The 17,311-nt window shown below is 41.0% G+C and overlaps 1 protein-coding gene across 5 annotated transcripts in view; it reads left to right on the forward strand.

Annotated features, from left to right (window-relative positions):
• Positions 1–6,994: 6,994 nt before the first annotated feature.
• The window catches only part of Capn7 (calpain 7), a 38,318-nt gene continuing 28,001 nt past the window's right edge, over positions 6,995–17,311 (forward strand). For 3 of the 5 annotated variants that reach the window (XM_055612374.1, XM_055612376.1, XM_055612377.1), the window contains exons 1-4: positions 6,995–7,319; positions 9,973–10,124; positions 15,387–15,544; positions 16,432–16,499. In XM_055612374.1, coding sequence (XP_055468349.1) covers positions 7,243–7,319; positions 9,973–10,124; positions 15,387–15,544; positions 16,432–16,499 — 455 coding nt within the window. In that variant the 5' untranslated portion in view covers positions 6,995–7,242. The remainder of the gene's footprint in view (positions 7,320–9,972; positions 10,125–15,386; positions 15,545–16,431; positions 16,500–17,311) is intronic. The other 2 variants (XM_055612375.1, XM_055612378.1) reach the window with 1 other exon arrangement.

Below are 17,311 nucleotides of genomic sequence, written 5' to 3' on the forward strand. Positions count from 1 at the left end.
AGAAAGAAAGAAAGAAAGAAAGAAAGAAAGAAAGAAAGAAAGAAAGAAAGAGACCAAGCTCATGGAGAAGATTTGGTCTGTGTTAGGAAATGAAAATGCTGCCTGGTTCTAGAATCAAATTTAAAGTCAGTTTTAAAACAAAGCAGAGGGGCTGGAGAGATGGCTCAGAGGTTAAGAGCACTATTTGTTCTTCCAGAGGTCCTGAGTTCAATTCCCAGCAACCACATGGTGGGACACAACCATCTTATACTGGAATCTGATGCCCTCTTCTGGCATGCAAATGATCTACAGATAGAGCACACTTATCTGTAAAATAAATAAATAAATAATTTAAAACAAAGCAGAACTAAAAGCCCTCTTTGGATGTGATTCAATATAAAAGATATTTAGATCTTAATTTAGGTGTCAGTATTAGGGAAGCTGTCTTTTTATGTATACTATCAAGTTTGGCAGCTTTAGTTGGAGGCTATTGCCTGAAAAATCAAAACAAGATTTGAGAGTTGAGACTTTCTATCCCATCCCGTAGAGTTAAGACAATCACCAACAGACAACGATCGAATCAATCAAGTCTCCATAATGAGACTTTCATAAAAACCCAAATTTGGCTAACCAGCGTAAGTGAGCATGTAGAGGTTCCTGGAGGGTGGTGTGTCATCCTGCTTTGTCCTCTGCATGTCATCTTATGGAGTTTACCAGTATCCTTTGTAGTGTCCTTTACAATAAGCCAATAAGCATCACGTCCTGAGCTGCTTTAGGGAAGCAATAGAACCAATGAGGAATTGTGGGAGTGCTAGCTTAGTTGTAAGCGTGCCAGCTTTAGTTCTGAAAGTGCCAACTTAGTTGTGGGAGTGCCAGCTTAGAACAGGCCATCAGAAATGCAGGTGAAACATCCTGGGGTTGTGACTGGCTTCTAGAGTGAGCGGCAGCCCGGATGACTGAACACTGTGGGATCTGAGATGTCTCTTGGAAGATAGCATTTGAGATGGACTGGATTTGAGGATTTGCTTGCTTGCATTCTCAGTACATATGTTGAAGGTCCTATATATTTGTCACAGAAGTCTACTGTGTAGTATAAGAGTATGGCAGGAGAAACTTAGAGGTTTCCTCAATAAACCCTCAGCATCCACCAGGCTAGCAGCCCATGAGATTTTAAGGATTCTTTTGTCTACATCTTACATCTCTCCACTCACATCCAACTCTTACTGGGGTCCTGGCCAGTCAACATTGGGTCCTCACAGTTCTGCCAAAGTGCATTTGCTCACCGAACCATCTCCTCATCATTTTGTTGTTGTTGTTTCCTTTAAAAAAATTTTGTTTGTGGGAGGCAGAGGCACGGGGATTGCTGAAAATTCAAAGTCAGTCAGAGGTATGTATTGAATTCCAGGCAGATAGACTCTTGTGTTAAAAAAAAAAAATTAAGTAAAATAAAGACAATAAAATCTGTTTACTAGGAAACTTACAATGACACACGTGTTCATGTTATATTCCCACTGACAGCATGATTCTAAGACAATCCATTCACACATCATAGACTGTAGCATTTGCTCTTTAGTCAAGTTCTTGACAATATTCAAGTTCTTGACATACTGGGATCTTCGGGAATCATAAGCTGAAATGGTATCAGGAATCCAAACAGTAGACTGTTAAGAATAGCACTTGTGAAAGGAAATGGGAGGAAGACAGAATGGGAGGGGGCTATGGAACTTTAGGCAGACCTGACAATATCTACCAGACTGATGAGTATCTTGTCCTTTAGTGATGTCCCTCTTTGGGAGGAAATGGCTAGTCCATGAATCATTGTCTTGATCAATTATCAGTTGGCGGTTGGCTATCTTAGTCCATTTGTGTTGTGATTTCAAAAATAATTTCTGGATTAACTTAGAAATGAAAGAAACTTATTCCTCACAAATCTGGGTCCAAGATCAAAGTATGGGTACTAACACCTGGTAAGGTAACTTGTTGCCATGAACTCATACAGCAGAAGAGCAGAAGATCAAAAGGGCTGGTTGCTGTGCGAAGCCTCTTGTGTAGGTCTAATTTCATTCACAAGGTTTCTACCTCAAGGCTCAATCACCTGCTCATAGTCCCACCTCTTCCTGCTATCACCTTGGTGACTAACTTCAGTTCGAATATTGGAGGGACACATTCAGACCACGGCAGAAATATCTAAGACCTGAAGGTGGAAGGAGACTAGGAGGAGGCCAGCAGTGGCCACAGCATTCTCAGCAGAGCAGTGAGTTCTTTGTACAGGGATCTCTGCAGAACATGGCTGCAGCGCCCACACTGTGTTTAAATATATACCACAAACACACATAAAATTAAGTTGTAATAAGAATTTAGTGATGTATATCTCAAAATAATTTACATTTCTATACACTTATTAAACACATCCAAATTAAAAAATTTAAATATAATAATAAAACAGTTCCAACACCCCGAAATCCTCCTTCTATCTTCTCCCAGGTGGTATTAACCAGAAATAACCATCATTCTAACTTCTCTCTCTCACTATATATTAGTTTTGCCAGATCTAGTTTCATACAACTGAAATCAGTTATACACAAACTCCTTTGGCATGGATTTTTAAATTTCTCATGTCTTTGAAATTCATCCACGTTTTTCTTTTTCGTTGCAATAGTATTTTGTTCCTTTAAAACTTGTATGCTGTTAATTGCATAAATATTCCCTCATTCATCTGTCCATTTCATTCTTTTAAACATTTTCATAGCTCAGTAAGGATAAGTAACAACAAACTATTTTTTTTATTTTATTTTTATGTGTGTGAGTATTTTGCCTGCATGTATGTCTGTGCACCACAGCAGTGTCTGACACCTGAGGAAGCCAGGGAAAGGTGTTGGATCCCCTATAATTAGAGTTAGAGATAGCCGTGAGTGCTGCAGCTCTGCAGGAAAAGGCTTCTCCTAGAGAAGTATTACAGCTCTGCACTGGCTGCTGCAGGAAAAGGTTCTCCCAGCGCAAGGGTAACAGTTCTGCTCCAAAGATGGTCTCCCCAGTGCAAGTGTCACAGGCTTGCTCCAGCAAAAGTATTATAGCTCTGCTCCAAGAGGTATCCTGGCAACTGGGCGCCCAGGAATCCCACACAGTCACATAAGACAACAAACCTCACACAAGAGATTTATTGGGAGGGAGAAACCCAGGCTGGTGGCTGCCTCTGCTAAGGTGAGGAACAGCATGGAACTGAGAAGGCAAGGTTTATATAGGACTTTTTGGGGGTGGAGTTGGGGGTGGGCTTTCCAAGGTGGAGATTTCCAGGGTGAGGATTCGTGGGGTTCAATTCCTGAGCTCGGGAAGCTCAGGGAATTGATGAGTTTTCATTTTCAGGGATTGGTGGGATTCTGTTTCTTGACCATGGTCTTGGGCTTGGGGGTCAAGTCAGGGTTCGGGTGTTTTTCCTTTGCCTTTTTAATCCTACAACAGTTGTTAGCCAGTGCTTTAACTGTATAGTCTTCTCCCTAGCCCCTACCCATTCTAGTCTTGATAAACATTTAGTCATTTCCAGTTTGCTCCCGGAGAAGGCAGCAGGGAACTGGGTAGACACAGATTTTATATAGGATTTCTTAGGGAGCAGAGCTTTTTAGGGCAGGGATTTCCAAAGTGTGGAGATCTTGGTGGGACTTCAAGTCCTGAGTTTGGGGAGCTCAGAGATTGGTGGGCTTTCCTGTTCAGGGATTGGTCCGTTTTCTTGCTCAGGGATTGGTGGGTTTTTGTCCAAATTTTTTACCTCAAATTTGCATAATCTGGGATGAGTCCTACTGAGGGACTGTTGATGACAGGTACAAAGGTCTGGGGAGGGGAAGCTGGGCTGCTGGAGCTTCCTCAGGCAGGGGTCTGGCCACTTTTCTGCCTTGAGGGGTTATAAAGTATACAAAGAATCCAAAATTTAGAAAAAGTCCATTGTGAAGGCAGTAGACTGAAGCAGGAAAGGTGGTCATCTTCATGGACAGCTCCCATGGTGGCGGCAGTAGGCATTCTGAGGCGGGAAAGATGTGGCGGTTCCCACAGGCGAGGGCTGAGTCAGGTATAGTCACCGTGGACTTCTGCCTTCACCGTGGAGTCCTGCCTTCACGGCGCCTGCGCAGGAAGGAGGGGCTGGCTGCCCTGAGGTGGGAAGGGGAGTTAGTGGCCTGCTGCTCATAGCTCTTGGTATGTTGGGGGACAGTGGATTCCCTGCTCACGCAAGGGGTGTGACAGAGGGTCACCACAGCTTGGGGGAAGGGAGGTATCAGAATGGCTTGGGGTGGCTAAGGTGCCCCAATCCGCACCTTGGGATTTCCTCAGCCTGGGGCTTCTGCTGGGGTGGCTGCTGGGGTGGCAGGCCACCTCAGTTTGGTGGCCTGCCCCTGCCTTGGGGCCAAGTTGGGCTCCTGCTGGGCTTCCACAGTTCTCTCTGCTCTGGTGGGCCGCTACTTTCATTTCTCCACTGTTGCCTATAACAGCACTTTTGGTTTCTTTGTATGTTATGTAAAAATGCTTTTGTTTCATTCACAAATGTAGGATTTTAGTTGGGCGTTAGTTTGTCCACACCTGTTAATTGTCACGTGTGGGGCGTGATCTTTGCCGGCTGGTCACAGTCTTCCACGTGCAGCCAGAGAGGGGTGTGGTCTAGGACACTGAGAATATAAATATGAGGCTGAGAGCCCATGTGGCATTTTGTGTGGCATTTGGTGGTGTGGTGGCGTTCGGTGTGGTGTTCAGTGTTGGTGTGTGGCGGTTTGGAGCAGACAGATGGAGAGAAACAGCATTTCTTCAGGGTGCAGAAGTGTAGAGGCGCCTGCTAGCTGTGTCTGGTTGATGGAGATTGGTACAGAGCCCTAAAAGAATCCTTTGACTCTAAATAAGCAGGAGAAGTAAAGGGGTCTGGGCCCTCTCTACCCACTAACCTTTTTTCTCTCTTACATAAGGTTGGGGATTGGTAGAAGGGAGGTAGAGGTCTAAACATCCCAAATAAATTAGAGTTTAAAAAAAGCTGGCTACAGGTAGCTTTCCGCTACAGTTGCTGATGCTCCCGGACACTTTGATAAAGGATGGCTGGGCCTGCTTTTATCAGGCAGTGGCTGCCCGCTGCCATGGCTCTCTCCACAGCTGAGGTGGCAAGTTGCCATGGCTCTAGACTTAAACACCATGGATATGTACATTTATTAATTACAAAATAAATTTTAAAATGAAGCTGCCATGGCCATGGCCTTTTTTGTGTGTGTGGAAAAGCACTTCTTTTTTTTTTTTATTTTAAAATTATGTTTAGATTTATCTTATGTGTATGAGTATTTTGCTCAAATGTAGTCTGGTGTGTGTGGTTGATGTCCTTGAAGGCCAGAAGAGGACAGTGAAACTGGAGTTACAGAGGTTGTGGGCCACTAGGTGGGAATCCCTCTCAGGTCCTGTGCAGGAATAAGTGCTCTTAGCCACTAAGCCATCTCTCCAGTCCTGGGGAAAGGTAGGTTCATGAACATACTTTTTGAGCTTCATGAAATCTGGGAAATTTGACCTGGCATGTGAGGGTAAGGACCTGTTACATGTTAGTACCAGTTGATGAATAAACATACAAATGTTTAACTCCCCATCTGAAAGATGATTTGTCTAAGTCTCATGATTCATTTGTGATGGACTAAGCCTATTCAAGACTAAGCCTCAGACTAGAGGTTCTCTAGGGGATGATGACATGGAAAAAACTGTGGACCCAAGCCTTTGCAGGCTTTGTGGGGAGAAAATCCTATTGCTGGGGCTTGAGGTTGTAAGAGGGGAATGGCGGACAGTTATAGCTGGCACAAACAAGGTGGAAGGTTCAGGGACACGTGATGTACAGGGATGCTGACCACAGCTTCTTTCACTGTATGTTGACCAGTTCCATTAGCAGCATTCCCACCATTGTGACCTGACAATTAATTTCCTGCATTAGCATCACCAGGGAGTCTTTCTTGAGCCTGAGGATCCCTGACACCACACTAGACTAGATCACAATCAAGCTTTTTTTTTTTTTTTTTTTTTCTCCCTCAGCCAGGGTTTCTCTGTGTAGCTTCCACTGTCCTAGAACTGAGCTCTGAAGACCAGGCTGGCCTCGAACTCTTGAGATCTGCCTTCCTCTGCCTCCGGAGTGCTGGGATTAAAGGCATGGGTACTACCCGACTCACAATCAACTCCCAAGATGGCCCAGCTGATTTGTGTTCCCGTTTGCATGGAGATGCACTGTACTGCAGCAGATAGATGCTTCCCGGGGTTGTTTAGGGTTTTTGCTGTATAGATCATGCTGGCCTAGTCCTCTTACCTCAGCCTCCAGACTGCTGGCTTACAGGCCTGGGTCACTATATGACTCACTAATGTTTCTTATACGTGGAATCATTTTGTCAAGTTTTGTCAAGACTTGCTGCTTTGACACAACATGAATTTTGAATTTCATCCAAGTTCTGGCAACTGCCATTAGTTCATTTTCATCACTGCTGAATTCAAACTTATAAGGGGAGAAAAGAAGGGAACCAAACTATCACTTATTGTTAATTACAACGTTAAACCTGCCTAAAGATACAAGTAAAAAATACATCATCTGTTTTGTAGGCAATTCAAACAATACCACACTTCGGTGTGCCTTGGGAGCCATATAAGGTCATGTTTTAGCTTGTAAAGTGAATATTACCATAGCATCTCCAAAACGGCGCCTAGTCTCACTTCATATCTAATTTATTGGCGACAGGAGGGGCTACGGATTGTTTCTTTCCGCCTACCCTTTTCACAGTTGGTGGACTAAGGGCTCCATAACGCGCATGCTCCTTTCAAGCCAAACCCCTACAACCGTCTGCAGCGACCTCACGGGCACCGCCACCTCCTTCGTAACAGGCCGAAGAGAAGCCCTCAGCTTCCACCTGGCATCGGCTTCCTCTGGCCCAATCCCACCCGACTGTGTTCTGGCCCCGCCCACTCCGCAGGGAGCCCTCGGGGTGGACTGCGCCTGCGCGGTGCGGCTGGTGGGCGGAGCGAGGACGCCAGGAGGGGCGGCCGCGAGGGCTGCCAGCCGGGGCTGCTCGGAGCTGGCGGGCGCCCGGGCGGGTCTGAGGTGGCGGGGGCTCCGTCTTCTCCTCCTCCGCCCTCGAAAGTAAACTTTGCCGCTCCGCCCGCGGGCTCCCCGGTTCTCGCCACAGGGCCTCCGGGCGGCGCGGGCCGGCGTCAGGGCCTGTCTGCCTCCCCGGGCGCCGGGCCTGGGCGCCATGGACGCGTCGGCGCTGGAGCGGGATGCGGTGCAGTTCGCGCGGCTGGCAGTGCAGCGCGACCAGGAAGGCCGCTACTCTGAGGCGGTGTTTTACTACAAGGTAGGGCCGGGCTCGGGCCGCGTCCCCCGAGCGAGCCCTGGCCGCTCCCCGGGGCCGAGGGGCGGGGTCCTGCTCCGGGCCGCCGTCGTAGCTGGCGGATGCCCGGCGCTCTGCGGCCAGCGGCGGCCGGAGGTGGCAGGGGGAGTGAGTGGCCTGCTGGCCGTCTCTTGGTCCTGGTGTGTGGCCTGGACATCCGTCATGATACGCCAACGGTGCATGTTCGATGTAGAAAGCAACAAGTAAATTAGAAAATAAATTCATCTCTTTTCTGGACGTTTGCGGTCCCCCAAACGCGAATCTTACCGTTTGTGCGTGGTACCTAGATAATATTTGGTTGCTTGCATGTGCCACATTTACAACCTGTTCGGCAGTTTGGTTGTGGGTTTTCAGCATTGTGCAGCTAATAGCCTTTTTTTTTTTTTTCCACACTTGTGATACTTGTTTTGAATGAATGACTTTAGCACAATTGCTAAAGCAAAGGGTATGAACTTCCGCAGTTCATCCTGTACTCTTCATTCCTGGCGCTTGCACACGCACCCCTCCAGTTGTGTCTTCCTGATGTGGTCTTTTCCTCGGTCATAGAGAAGTAGCAGAGATTTTCCCTAAGCATATGTGCTATCAGTAAAGCACGGTTTGCTTTCCGCTGATATTTTATTGCTTTTATTTTAAAATCTCCCTTACATGTAGACTTTTTTTTTTTCTTTTTGCGTTTTAGGATCATTCGTTTCAAATTTTCCAATTTTTTTTTTTTTTTTTTTTTTTTTTTTACATCCTCCAACTCGTGTGTGTTTATGTGTGTCCGTGTGTCTGTGTGTGTCTCTCTTTCTCCTGGATCTTGCTATATAGTGGAGGCTGGTTTCAAATTTATTCTCCCTTGCCTTAACCTCCTCAGTGCTGAAATTTACAGAAATGTGCCTGACTACCAGGTGATAGTTCTTTAAAAGAAAATTCTGTTTTAGTTTTGTGAACCTACTTCAGCAAATCCTAAACCAGCCATATAGCCTAGTGCGGTGGCACCTGCTTATTTGCTTGTAATCCCAGTACTCAGTACAATGAGGTAAAAGGATCATAGAGTTCAGGCCAGCTTGGCTACAGTGTAAGACTTTGTCTCCAAAAAAAAAAAAAAAGAAAAAAAGTGCCATATGAAAATAGATAGCTTTTTGTAAAACAAAAGAAACTGTGCAGGTGGTTTTTCTTTTAGAAGGTGTCATTTAGGAATTAAAATTCATCCTTAAGGAAGTTTTTTTTTAAAAAAAAGGGCTACAATCTCCAGGCTTCATAAAACCAGGAGTCAGGAGGACCAGCCAGTTTAGGACATAGGAGACTTTGTTAAGAGAGGGAGGGGAGGAGAGGAAGAGAGATGGAGAGAGGAGAGAAAGCAAAGTAGCTTTTATCCACATGTAATCCCATTACTTGGGAGTAGAGGCAGGTGAGCCTCTGTAAATTTAAGGCTATCCTGGTCTAAAATTTCAATTTCCAAGCCAGCCAGGGTACCTGGGTTACATTACATAGTGAAACCCTGGCTTTAATTAAAAAACAAAACAAAAAGGGTGGGGGGAGTAAAAACGTGGATATAAGTGAAATGAGTAAAATAAAACTGATAACTATTTGGTTTCTTTAAAAAAGTGAGGTGATTATTTGAAAATCAGTACTTACATGTGAGGGGTAAAATATACTCAGAATTAAATTAAATTATATGTAAGGTTCAGTTTATTGAAGTATAATGTATTTAATTATGGTATATGTAAGATTAGGTATTTAGTATTTGTATGGGAAATTATTTTTCTCCCTTGAAATTCTGCTTTATGGACCTTGAAGTCATCCTTCCTACCCCACCTGGCTTTTATGGTTGAATTTTCCATGGAGTCTAAAATGCATTTGCTGATTCTGTAGGACTCAGTTAAACAACTTCTGTTCAAAAACTGGCTTGCCAAATGAAGTTCAGTGGTAGCTGCTTTGGAAACAGCATGAGGCCTGTAAGGTATAGCACACCTTCAGCTCCTGCAGAGAGGGGCTGCCACTTGCAGGAAATCTCTGCTCTTGCTAGGTGGGTGGTATTGTTAACCTTCCGAACAGTGACGGAGGAAGTGGAAGTTCTTCCTCACTAGCTTTAGGACAACTGGCTGTGGAAGTTATGGGAAGCTGGAAGGCGAATCAGATTTTGAGTTTCATAAAACTGAAATCTACCCTAATATTTTAATTCTGCTGTGAGACTTTTAACCTTTATAATTTCTTGTGATTTCCCTATTGATACTTTGTTTTGGTGGTAGTTTTAGTGATTTGATTTTGATGGTCCCTGATATTGAACCTCAGAGCTTTGTACGCTAGGCAACCACTGTACCAGAGCTAAGTCCCAGCCTGTTTTAATGCTTTTAAGGCTCAGTGTAATTTTCAAAGTATGTAATTCATATCTGAGTTACACATGAGGAAACAGAAAACGTAAGTCACGGCTATTCTGAAGATGTGTTTAATAATTGGGTTCTTAAATTTTCAACAGAATATAAAAATTAAGGATATTTAAAATGGAAGAAGAAAAGGTATTAGAGGGTTTTGTAATTTATTTGATGTATGAAAGAAATAAGGCTATTTTTGTTTTGTTACCATGAAATGAGTAGAAAATTATAAAGTAGTAATTAAATTCATATTATGATAGGTCTTTTGGATTCTTTGGATTGTGCATTTCTTTTTTTTTTAAGGAAGCTGCACAAGCTTTAATTTATGCTGAGATGGCAGGATCCAGCCTAGAACGGATCCAAGAAAAGATCAGTGAATATCTGGAAAGAGTCCAGGCTCTGCATTCTGCAGGTTAGTCGAAGACATCACTTGCCCTTTTCTCCCCCCCCCCGCCCCCCACCACATTTACTCCCTGCTTCTCTTTCTTCTCCATCTGGGATCTTGACACTCACTCTTTCTGCTTACTGACAAGAATATCTTAAAGAGATTTAAGTAGTCAAGATATGGAAATAAATTAATAGATCTATAAGAAGAATGTTAGAGATAAGAGTACACTTTCCTACTTTTTTTCAGCTGTAGAGATAGTAGATTACCTACATTGAATTTGTCATTGACAGAGTTAGAGTCAGAACTGTCAGAGCCTGCTTTTAAAGTATTAGACATATGCCCTCTTCTGACACTAAAGTTAGGTCACCAGTTGCCTATAGGGTTTAAAGACTTCAGTAGTAGGCAGTAGATTCACAGACTTTTCTCCATCAATGTCTTCTCCTGTGGCTGCATTTTTTTTTTTTTTTTTTTAAGTAAAGCCATGCTTTGGAAACACAGTATATAAGCAGAGATGTTATTAGTGTTAGTAGTAATAGTAGCAGCAGTGAATGACATAGCAGCTACCACTAGGATATATAGGCTTGGCGATCGGTTTCATTAGAGAAAAAGGGTTTGTGTCAAAATCTGCTGTTCCTATGGGTGGAAAAGAAAAAATATTGTTGGTATTCGGTTTAGATATATTCATCTTTTTAGGATGGTTTTCTTAAACCTTTTTTTTCCTTTTTACTTTTTCTTCTTTTTCTATTGCTGGATAATTCACAGAGGAATACTCCAGATTTTTACTCTAAGTGGATTCTGTTATTGTCTGCCACTTATTCTGAGTAGAATGGGCAGTTATAAACATGTAGTTAGGATAAAGTCTATGTCATCTACTTTTGATTCCCTGTTAACAACAACAGTGTTTTAAAAAGTTGGTAGGTTACTTTCAAATGGTGTTCAGAAGTTGCATGTGTTGTAAGAATTGTTTGTGTATTATAGTTTGCTTGGTAGAAAGTAATGCAAATTGCTTCATTCAGATTATCTTGTTGGGAACTCTGGAAGTAGCTTAGTTGGAGCACTGATTTAGCATACTTGAGGTTCTGCGTTTCCTTCTCAACATGGGTTTTGGGGACATGGACCCTGCATGGTTAAAAAGAATTTCGTTTTCCCAGACACATAAATGAACTGAAATGTAATTGCCTTGTTTTATAAATAAAATTCAGATTATTTCATATATTGTTTTCCAAGAAAATAATTTTTAAAGTTCAGAAGGTAATTCTTTAGGACCATTACCATGATTTTCCTGTCCTTTCTATACATATTTTTCTTTATTTAAACGATCATCTACAGAATGAATGTTTGGGGTATATGGTAAGTGGGTGGGTAATAGAAGAGCCCTCAGGAAGCCCTAAGTCAAATGCAGACAAATAAAGATAGAAATATTGCAGTGTTGTAGAAATCCCTTTCTGAAACATATTAGGCCAAATGTTAACATAGACCTCTCTAGAAGGAAAAGATTGTATGATGATACTAGTTTAGGAGTAGGAACTAGTAACTAAAGGGAATTTCCATCTTTTCCCATCTTATATAGACATTCTCACATATTCCATAAGCTGTTATATTACAGTAAGTGTTCTCTAAATTCTTCAACTTCTTCCAACAGTTTTGAAAAAAAATACATACAATTATTTTTTTCCCTAGAAAATTAGGAAATACCTTCCCTACAGCAGAATTTTAAAAATTGCCTTTGAACTGGTGTGGCTATGAGCCTGTAGTCCTAGTGCTCAAGAAGCTAAAGCAGAGGATCACTTGAATCTATGAATTTGAGATGAGCTTGAGCAATAAGCAACAATACAAAATAAAAACAAATTACATTTGATCCCGGAAAGTAAGTTTTAAAATTGATACTATGAATGTGACTATCTGTTACAGAAGAATAACACTAATCTCTTTTTTAAAAAATTATTTATTTATTTATTTAATATATGTGTGTGCTCTGTCTTCACACACACCAGAAGAGGGAATCAGATCCCATTAAGATGTTGTAAGCCACCTTGTGGTTGCTGGGAATTGAACTCAGGACCTCTGGAAAAGCAGTCAGTGCTCTTAACTGTTGAGCCATCTCTCCAGCCCCTAATCTATTTTAAATTAACATATTCTTTCATATATTACATCCCAACTGCAGTTTCCTCTCCCTTCCCACCTCCGCCTTCTCTAGCCCTTCCTCCTCCCTCCCCATCCACCCTTCCTCTGTTTCCCTTCAGAAAAGGTCAGGTCTCCCAGGGGTATCAACCACACATGGACTATCAAATCTCAGTAAGACTAGACATGCCCTCATATTAAGGCTGGACAGAGCAACCCAGTAGAGGACAGGGGTCCCAGAAGCAGGCAGAAATGTCAGAAACAGGCCTTGCTCCCTCTGTTAGACCCACAAAAGCACCCAGCTACCCAACACTGTAACATACAGAGGGCCTAGGTTAGACCCATGCAGGTCCCTGATTTTTGTTTCAGTCTCAACACTAATCTCTTAATATGCCAGTGAGATGAAATTGGAAAATAATTTTTAATGCAGTCAATGACTTATATTTTGACCAACATTTTTCTTATTTTGTTCAGTAAATGTAACATATGTAATCAGAAAGAAGTCAGTGGTTTCTGTATTTATTACTTTAAGCAAAAAAGGACTTTTTCAAATAAAAATCTTGTTCAGAGCCTCAATTTTAGCCAGGTATGGTGAGGCATGCTTATAATCCAGGTACAGGTTGAAGCAGAAAGATCCAGAGTTTGAGGCTGGCTTGGGCTACATAGTGAGACGCTGTCTCAAAATACATATAAATAGATGGATAAATAAAAAAAATCAAGGCTGGGCTTTAGCTTAGTTGGCATAGTGCCTGCCTAAAGGCATAATGTTTGATTCCTGGGTTTGATTCCTCATAACATAAAACCTACATGTGGTGGCAAAGGTCTGTAATGCCAGTGTACTGGAGGTAGATAATCAGAAGTTCAAGGTCATCCTTGGCTGCATAGTAAATTTGAGGCCAGCCTGGGCTATGTGTGACCCACTCTCAAAAAAAGAAAAAAAATTAAAGAAAGGTAGGCATACTTAAAAAAAAACAAACTCTTACTTACATTTCTTATATCTTCTTCTCCCTACTCCACCCTAATCCCTCCAACACCCCAACACCAGGTAGGAGAGATAATGGGTTAGTGAGAGAGGGGGCATAGTTCTTTCTTAGCTGCTTCCTACTGGTCATTGTTGTAGGATTCCTTGGAGCCAGTTCAATCCTCATTTCAGGAGATCTCCATCTCCTTGTTTCACAACAGCAACTAGGAGCAGCAAGGGGAAAGAAAGCAGCAGGAGCAGGAGCAGCCTTGTTCTTTTTCTTCGCTCTCCACACCCTCTGGGCTCTGGCCTTTATTCTCTCTCCAGAGTCCTCAGATTCAAACTCTCTGTAGCTGGCAAAGAGCTCCTCTCAGATCCCGCATGAGACAAATAGTCTGTTGCTGTGGACCATCTGAATCAGTCCCACATCCCATATGATGGACCAAAACAAAAACATGTTTATATCTACAACAAAAAAGAAAATAAAACCTCAAATTTTAAAACAGCTTGTTTATAGTCAAGAAACTCTTGAGGGGATCGATTGACTTCTGAGTGAATAAAAATATTAATTTGAAACTAATTAATGTAATTTAGAGATTAAGATTATTAGACTAGCTTTCTTTCTGCTTTAGGTTTTTCATTCTGGATACTTAGTGAAATGAAATCACCTAATCTAGAACCGTCTCATTCTACTATCATTTGGCTTCATTCACTGAGCTTAAGGTTTCTAAGGTTTGTAGGATGTATCAGTACTCTACCCGTTTTCATGGCTAGATTATAGTCCATTGTTTTAACACACCACACTTTGTTTACCCATTTATCAAGTGGTAAGTGTTTGAGTTTTTCCCTTTTGTCTGCTGTGAATAATGCTGTGCACATTCAGGTATTGCTGGCTGCACCATTTTATGCTTGCAGTTCCACCAGTAGCATAGTTGGTTCTAGTTTCTTAGTCCCTTTACATTCTCACTCTTATACACAAACTGTTTCTCCCATCCCTCTCTTCTGTGTGTGTGGAGAGTTCTGGGGATGGCCTTATGTGTGCCAATTAAGTACCTTGCCACTGAGATATGTCCTCAGCTCTGCAACACTTAATTGTTTTTTAGACCAGATCTTGCTGTCCAGTTTTAAACTGTGATATCTCTATCTCCACCTTCCAAGTGCCGAGATTTCAGAGCTCTGCCACTAGAACTGACTTGTTATTGACTTTTTTTTTTTTTTTTTTTTTTAGTCATCTTAATATGGATATAAAGTACCATCGCATTGGACTTTGTTTGCATTGCTTGAGGGCTTACACATGGAGATGCTGGAGAGATGGCTCAGGAATTAAAAGCACTTGAAAAGGACCCAGATTTGATTACTTTGTGGCTCAAAACTGTCTGTAATTCCAGTTCTAAGGAATCAAATACCTCTTTTGACCTCCAAGGGTACCAGGCATGCATGTGGTGTACAGACATACATCCATACACATAAAAATAAATCTTTCAAAACAACAAAAAAAAACCCCAAATTTAAATACTTATTTCAAAGATCAGTAAAAGCATGATGGCTTATTTAGACGGATAACACCAGGAACTTTATCATCAGGGCCTAGTATTGTCTGTAAGGTTTAAAATTTTTTACCTTAAAATATTATGACTGCTTCTCTTCCCATTTCATCCCTTCTTCATCTCCCTTTTCCTTTCCCTCTTCTTTTTTTTCCTTTTTCTTCTTTTTCCTCTTCTTCTTCCTCTTATCCTTTTCTGATACTGACTGTAGAACCCAGGACATATTGTAAGGCAAGCTCACTCTATGTCCCCAGCCCTGTGTGTTTCTTAATATTTGGCACTTTCCAAGTTTTTACTTTGTTTTTAAAGGAGAAAAATATGAGGAAGACTTATTTGTTCTGTTTTTTATTTTAATGAAGAAAGTACTAGTAGAAAGAAAAGAATTTGAGGGAAAAATTTTTAATAAAGCATCCTGTCTCTGATGTTTGAATTGGGTTTTGGTAGGGGCCTTAAGATTAAAGAGAGAAAGGAGAAATTATTCTTTTTATTTTATTTTATTTTATTTTTGGAATTACTTTAAAAAAGATTTTTATATATTTTGCTAAGCATTTAAATGAAGAATTACAGAGTTTGGTAAAGAATGTCATAAATATTAAAATGGTGTTTTCTGGCTGCATTTAAGTAATATTCTTTCCACTTTTTTTTTAAATTTTATTCTAGTTCAGTCAAAGAGTGCTGATCCTTTGAAATCAAAACATCAGTTGGATCTAGAGCGTGCCCATTTTCTTGTTACACAAGCATTTGATGAGGATGAAAAGGGGAATGTGGAAGATGCCATAGAATTATATACAGAAGCTGTGGATCTCTGTCTAAAAACCGTAGGTATAGCTATGAGTTAAACTAGATGAAATTATGTTCAGAATTTCCTTCCTTTACTAATGAATTTTATTTATTTTGAAGGAACCCCCTGTTCTATCATTATAAATAAAACTAATTTAATAATCACAAAAAGTGTTAAGTAGAAAGTTAGTAATAGAGTTTTATACCTTATTAAGGTTTTGCCACTACTGAATCACTAAGCAATTGGTTTTAAAAATTATATTTGCTTATTTTTAAACTGTTTAAGGTTATCTTAGTAATGAAAACTTATATAAGAAGAATTGACTATCACAAATCTGTGACTTTAGCATAGATTTATTTCAATTTCATACAGAAAAAAAAAATAAAGTAGTGGTTTGGGAGAGCTTCCTTAACTTGCAATATAAAATCTCTATGCTGAATAGCTCTTAGTACTACCTAATGGACCTTGGTTGAGACTTGGTTGAGCTGAGCTTCAAGGAGCACCTAGGATTTAAGAGCACAGTACACTTGGCAGGAAGATGAGGTAAAGTAGTAGAGGATATTCCCAGTGTCTTTTACATGCCAGCTTTTTGGCAGGCTGTTGTGGTCACTGTACCTTGATTTCTATAACCTTGGAGAACGTAGATTAGTGCTGGTCTCCCAGGTTCCTCCTGCTTAGCCTTCTATGGTAGGTACATGTTTATATGTTTGTGGACTAGTTAGTACTTTCTACAGAATTGGCTTTTAAGTTCACCACAGTGGCAAAATATTCAACATGGTTTTAAATGATAACCTTTAAAGACAGAAATACAAGGTTATATTTATTTATTCCTAACTTTCAGAAGTATATTTTAGTTTTGCATAGGAATATGGATTAAGTAAATTAAAGAACTATGCTTTAGAATGTCTATCTCTTTTTCTTAAGTCTTATGAAACTGCTGATAAGACCCTGCAAAATAAATTGAAACAGTTGGCTCGACAGGCACTAGATAGGTGAGTTTTGTTACTCAAATTCTTATCAATGGGTAGTATGAATTGTGCTTTTTTTTTTTTTTTTAAACATACCATTTATCTTAATGTTCCTCCATAAGCTAAGACTTGCAGGTCTACCCTTTGTCACTGAGTAAATTTACCTTCTCTCTATCTCCTTACTTTAGACCAAGTAAGTAGCCCATCCATTTTTTAAGAAGTCATACCTTTTGCTATACAGAGAGTAGAACTGTGATATTTGATTGATTTTATAGTGCTGATATTACTGAATATCTTTTGGAATTTTGTGGCTTGAATCTAGGATCTTGTGCATGCTATTCAAACATTTTACCACTGAGCTATCTTTTCAAAAATTCCCCAACAGTCATATTTCAAATGGAATACTTCCTCTGTGTTGTGTAATATCAAACTTCCAAGACAACCTTTTTGAAAAGTCCTTCAGAGTTACTGTTAAAAAATAGACATTGAACCAAGCTTGGTGGCGCACACCTGTAATCCCAGCACTTGGGGAGGCAGAGGCAGGTGGATCTCTTTGAGTTCAAGGTCAGTCTGGTCTACAAAGAGAGTCCAGGACAGCCAAGGCTACACAGAGAAACCCTGTCTTGAAAAACCAAACAAAACAATAGACATTGAGAATGGCCTGGCCTTCATTTCCAGCATCATGCCATATGTGTAGCTTCATTTCAAGCTCATGTCACTTCTGAGACCTGCTCTAAGCATTTATTTAAAGTTGTCTCCCCCAATACTTTTATTCTGATTGCTGTTTTAATCTTCTTTCATTGTTCTTACCTCACTGTGGAATATATGAAGAGACC

This window comes from Psammomys obesus, unplaced genomic scaffold, assembly GCF_907164565.1.
Source record: "Psammomys obesus unplaced genomic scaffold, mPsaObe1.curated_primary_1811, whole genome shotgun sequence".
In the NCBI taxonomy this organism is placed as follows: domain Eukaryota; kingdom Metazoa; phylum Chordata; class Mammalia; order Rodentia; family Muridae; genus Psammomys; species Psammomys obesus.